The sequence below is a fragment of the Octopus bimaculoides genome, chromosome 1, assembly GCF_001194135.2.
Source record: "Octopus bimaculoides isolate UCB-OBI-ISO-001 chromosome 1, ASM119413v2, whole genome shotgun sequence".
NCBI classification, from domain to species: Eukaryota; Metazoa; Mollusca; class Cephalopoda; order Octopoda; family Octopodidae; genus Octopus; species Octopus bimaculoides.
Genome location: NC_068981.1, coordinates 3,941,255 through 3,947,339, shown reverse-complemented (window position 1 = coordinate 3,947,339; position 6,085 = coordinate 3,941,255). Strand labels below are relative to the sequence as shown.

The window sequence follows — 6,085 nt, the reverse complement described above, 5'->3', positions numbered from 1 at the left end:
TATATCATTATCGTCGGCGTCGGCGTTTAGTGTCTGCTTTCCATGCTGGCATGGGTTGGACAGTTTGACTGAGGGCTGGCAAGCCAGAAGACTGCACCAGGTTCCAATCTGATCTGACAAAGTTTCTACAGCTGGATGCCCTTTCTAATGCCAACCACTCAGAGAATGTAGTGGGTGATTTTTTTTGTGCTACTGCCACAGGAGCCAGTCTGGTGGCACTGGCAACGACCATGCTTGAATGATGCTTTTTACGTGTCAACGGCACAGGACCAGTCAGGCGGCACTGGCATCGACCATGCTTGAATGGTGCTTTTTGTGTCCCACCAGCACAGGTGCCAATCAGGCAGTACTATCATTGACCATGACAACGACTTCACTTGCCTCAACAGGTCTTCGCAAGCGCAGTTTATTGCCCAATGATTGAAGGGTACCCTTAAATGGGCTGGTTATGCTGCACTGGTATAGGTCACGGTTACGGCCTCACTTGGTTTGCCGGGTCTTCTCAAGCACAGCACATCTCCAAAGGTCTCGGTCACTTGTCATCGCCTCTGTGAGGGTTAACATTTGAACACCATCCCATTTCCATTGCACACACACACACACACACATTAACATGACTCCCTTTTACATGCACACACACACACACAAAGTTGAAACGCTGTTTGATTTTTTTTTCAATGTAGAACTTCCATCATCCCACTGCCAAGTTTGCCATCACCCCCTTCCTTCTTTATTCATCTATCACCCCTTCCTTCTTTATTCATCTATCACCCCTTCCTTCTTTATTCATCTATCACCCCTTCCTTCTTTATTCATCTATCACCCCTTCCTTCCTTATTCACCTTTCATCCCTTCCTTTCTCATTCGTATGTTGTGACGGAAAAATGCACAAGAGTATTATTATAGTTGATGGTTGATAATCTAGAACAGTGTCTGGGGCTGAGTGAAACAATAGAAGTTGTAGTTATTTTGTCATGAATGCGTAACATATTGGACTGGTTAAGATGTGTGTGTGTGGAGCAGTGTGACCTTTTCAGTGATAATCCAACTATGATAATGGAACTGATATCTAGTTCTAGACAGACAGACAAGTAATTTAAAATGTTTGTCTAAAAACTTCAGACTGTTTTTATACATGAATACACATCTTAAACTAACAGTTCTCAGTTGCAATTATAAAGATATTTAAGTGTTCAAATATTTATTTCATAATCAAACAGTATTGTTCTTAAGCTAAGGAGAAAACAAGTTCGATCAGAATATTAATTGGTTTATGTTATGTCATAATGGAACCTTACAAATAATAATAATAGATGCAGTACCAAGTAGTGACTCTCATGTCTTCTGATCTTAATTGATTGGAAGTGTTGTCATGTACATTGTTTTGTCTTGGTATAAAAGATGGGCTACAGCAAATATTCTGCCCAATACCACAGATTTGCTTGTCAATTGTTTGACCTTAACCAGTTGAGCATGTCCCTTGGTGGCTGTGTATCTCTGATCACAAGTAGAAGTAGTTGGGGAGCATCATAGTCATGTGTTGAGAGGAATACTTTGGGGTTTGGATAATTCATCTCTGGAAACAGGTATTTTGCTCAACATTCTTAAACAACCAGGGTTATGGTTAGGGTTAGAGTTAAAGACATTTTGAGCGGTATGAGCTACTTGACCTGAAAAAAATTCTCACTGGGTTCCACCTGCAAGGTCATGTGTTGTTTATCTTGATATGAGATCACTGTCTCATGCACAAATGGTTGTGATGCATGTGCCTGGTGTACCCTTATCTGATGGATTGTCATGATGGGTATATTGGGCTTCGTATATTTTACCCCAGTGTCACTTTGATGGCATGCACTGCTCTCTCACTCAATTGTAATAATAATAATAATAATAATAATAATAATAATCATAATAATAATAATAATAATAACCTTGGCAGAATTTGAACTCAGAATGTAAAGACGGATGAAATGCCGCTAAGCATTTTGTCCATCATGCTAACAATTCTAATGGTTCGCCACCTTCATAATGATAATAATAATGTAGAATATTGTGTAGAATTATCAATCCCTGGTGTAACCCTTTTGTTACCATATTTCTGTTACCTTATAACACTGCTTTTGTTTCAATGAAGAATTTACCAAGATAACTTTGTCGTTTTTAAACTGGTGTTTGGAACATAAATTAACAAAAGAATTTGATGGAAAGTTTGACTGTAAAATGAGAAGTTTGTGTCATAGACATTGAGTAGTCTTGGGGTGGGTTCATATTGAAAGGGTTAACCATTTACTGTGGAAATCAGATATAATCCATTCCAGATTTCATTACTCTTAATTCATGAATGGCAGCTTTAAATACGAATCTATCTTTTGTTAAGGAATGTCATGTTTGGAATTATCTTCTGCTGAGGTATGTTAAGTTTACTGAATGAATGTGACTTGCAGAAAATACCAATTCTGTTTTTTTGGTTGATATTTAACATCATTACTAGAAAAACGATTAAATTTAAGGATTAAATCTGTGGTTCTAAACTGGGGTTCATATGATCCTTGGGGGCACATATAAGATTTTGTTGTTAAAATTAACAATTGATCTTGGTTATTGGAACTGCCTTAAAATATCCAAACTTTATTCTCTCCACCGCTATCATGAGCACTACATCATTTGCATTGCCCAAACGTCCTTAACATTAGTCAGAATCTATTCAGGGCTGGGACCATGTGCCATATGCTCCCCTACACAATTCAGGTTCACAATACATAAATTCACTCCAACGCAATTTCTTTTTCTCAACGTGCCCTGTTTTATTTAACATTATCCCAAAACAAACCAAAGAAGAAAAAGATCCCTTCACCCTCAAATGAAACCTGGACACATTTCTTCAAGGGAGACCAAATACATCTCAGTGGACAGCAACTCCCTACTTGAATTGGCCAGGATACCACAAAATTTGACTTTAAAATGAATTCACAGATCCTCTTAGGTGGTGCCATTAAGTTAGACATGGCCTGGGCCAATTTTGGGCCAAAACATGTACTCAAAATATTTTTACAATTTTTTTATACAGTTTCTAATAATATTTAATTACAAAAATATAAATAGGATTTTTTAAACATCGGATGGCTGTGAGGGTCCACTCGAGTAAAGTAGGCATCAAAGGGTCCATAGATAAAAAAAAATGGTTGAGAACCCCTGGGCGGGAACCATTAAACTGTTTCAAATTTTAACTTTATAAATTCCTCAAAGTTTATTTAATACTCAGAATACTGTTTATATTTTGGTGGCACTTTCAGCTCCTCAGTGTGGCTAATCTCAAGTTGGTTGATTCAATGGTTTTCGAACAACTTCTGTACCATGAGGCCCAACCAAAGAAACTCTGGACAGATTCTGAAGTAGCTGAGAAAGCTCTTGATGGTAAGATACAAACTGGATTAACATCCTTAGAGGCTCAAAGCACTTTAAAAAATTTTGGGGCTTCCTGCTTATGTATGTAATTCAAAATCTAAACAATAATAAACCATAAAATAAATTTCTATTTTTCAAAATGAAACAAAACTAACAGCAAAATGGAAGATAATGTTTATTTTTGTAATACTTCCACCTTTTTTATTATATTTGAAAAGTTTTCTCCTCCTACTTTTTTCAAGTGCAAAGTTTTTGATCAGGTTCTAACTATGACACCATGAACACATTGAAATTATATTTCTGCTCATATAAACCATTTTGAATATTATTTTAGCAAGTTTAACTCTTTTGTTTCTGGATTTATTTTGAAATGCTCTGTGTTTCTTTCAATTAATTTTAAATATAACAAAGAACTTAGTAAAACAACTTAGTTATCATTAAGCTAGTGTTAAGAACATAAATTGTGACTAAGGTTTGGTGGAAGATTTTAATTCAGAACTTATGTAAACAAGACATTTGTACTACAGAGCCAGATCCGGTTTCAGCCGGGTTGGTATCGAAAGGGTTAAAGTGATTTTTTTTGTGCCATAAACCATTTATTATTTCTAGTGGTGCCCCCTCCTTCCCTTGATTCCCTAAGCACATGGCCTATTTTGTTTAATGGTCAATACAGCACTGGTAAGATAGAAGTAAAAACAGCACTCCTCTATCCTGGGGCACATATTTGAACCTAAAAATATTGGGTCTCATTGAAGTGTTGCTGCTTAGCAACATGAAATCTAACCCCTGCAGTGGGTAGGGAGAAAATTGTTGGGAAAATACAAACAGTTCCGGAGAATGGCGGCGGCAGCGGTGGTGGTGGTGGTGGCGGTAGAAAAGGAGGAGGAGACTGAAACAGCAGAACTAAATGTGTGTGTCACCCTTAAATCAGTGTGGCTGTTTGAATTTAAATCTTTTATCTTTTACTTGTTTCAGTCTTAGGACTGTGGTCATGCTGGGGCACTGCCTTAAAAAGTATTTAGTCAAACAAATCAACCCCAGCACTTCTCTTTCAAGCCTGGTGCTTTACCAAATCTTTTGCTGAGCTGCTGAGGTTCAGGGATGTAAACAAACCAATACCAGTTGTCAAGCTGTGGTGGGGGACAAACAAATAGACATAAAGACAAGACACACACACACACGTGTGCATGCACTCACACACACACTCACACACACACACACACACACACAACACACACCACACTTCCATAACAGGCTTCTTTCGGTTTCCATCTATCATATCCACTCACAAGGCTTTGGTCAGTCCAAGGCTATAGTAGAAGACACTTGTTCAAAATGCCACACAGTGGGATTGAACCCAGGACCACGTGGTTGGGAAGCAAGCTTCTTACCACAGTCATGCCTGTACATAAATCTGTGTGTTTGAACAGAATCTGGGTTGAATTAAATTTGGGTGTGTAGAATTTAATAAGTGTGTTACACTAGATATTTGTGTGCGTGTGTGCATGTGTTGTGTGTGTGTGCATGTGTTGTGTGTGTGTGCATGTGTTGTGTGTGTGCGTGTGTGTGTGTTGTGTGTGTGTTTGTGTGTGTGTGTGTATTTGTGTGTGTTGAGTGTTGTGTGTATGCGTGTGTGTATGTGCTATGAGTGTGCATGTGTGTGTACATATTTGTGTGTGTGTATGTTGTGTGTGTGTAATTGCGTGTGTGTGTGTTGTGAGTGTGTTGTATGTGTGTGCGTGTGTGTTGTGTGTGCATCTGTGCACGTATGTGTGTGTGCATGTTGTGTGTATATGTATGTATGTGTGCATGCATGTGTGTGTGTTGTGTGTGCATGTGTTGTGCGTGTGTGTGTGTTTGTGTGTGTGTTGTGTGTGCGTGTTGTATGTGTATTTGTGTGTGCATGTGTATTTGTGCATGTGTGTTGTGTGTGTGTGCGTGTATGTTGTGTGTGTGCGTGTGTATGTGTTTGTGTGTGTTGTGAGTGTATTTGTGTGTGTGTGTGTTGTGTGTGTGCGGGTGTGTGTTGTGTGTGTGTATTTGCACGTGTGTATTTGCGCGTGTGTATGTGCATGTTGTGTGTGTGTGTTGTGTGTGCATCTGTGCACGTGTGTGTGTGTTGTGTGTATATGTGTGTGTGCGTGCATGTGTGCGTGTGCATTGACCTAAATATGAGTGTGTAATACTGTACATGTTGTTCAACTGAAACCAAGTGTGTTTCAGCTAAATCTGTTTTGTGTGTTCCATGAAATGTGTGAGTTGACCTAAATATTTGTTAACTTACAAATCTGTTGCAGTAAACCAGGGCACACTGACCTAAATACATCTGTGTTGACCCAAATACATCTGTGTTGTCCTGAAAATGTGTGAAGGACATGAAACACGTCTCTGATGAATTAAATTATCAACTGTAGGGAGAGGAGGAGAGAGAGAGAGAGAGAGACAGAGGGAGAGAGGTGGGAGGGAGAGAGAGGGAGAGGGTGAGCGAGGAGGAGAGAGAGGAGGGAGAAAGAGAGGGAGAGAGAGAAATGAGGGAGAGAGAGAGAGAGAGAGACGAGGGAGAGAGAGTGAGGCGGGAGAGAGGGAGAGAGAGAGGTAGAGAGACAGAGAAGGGAGAGAGGGAGAGAGAGAGAGTGGGAGAGAGTGTGTTGACATTATTGTAAGAGTTTAAATGCAATCA

At 39.3% G+C, this 6,085-nt stretch overlaps 1 protein-coding gene across 1 annotated transcript in view; it reads left to right on the top strand.

Moving 5' to 3' along the window:
• LOC106870634 (uncharacterized) overlaps nucleotides 1–6,085 on the top strand; it is a 22,886-nt gene that overhangs the window by 14,566 nt on the left and 2,235 nt on the right. Inside the window, exon 6 of the mRNA XM_014916775.2 lies at nucleotides 3,294–3,414. Within this exon, the coding sequence (XP_014772261.1) occupies nucleotides 3,294–3,414 (121 nt within the window). The remainder of the gene's footprint in view (nucleotides 1–3,293; nucleotides 3,415–6,085) is intronic.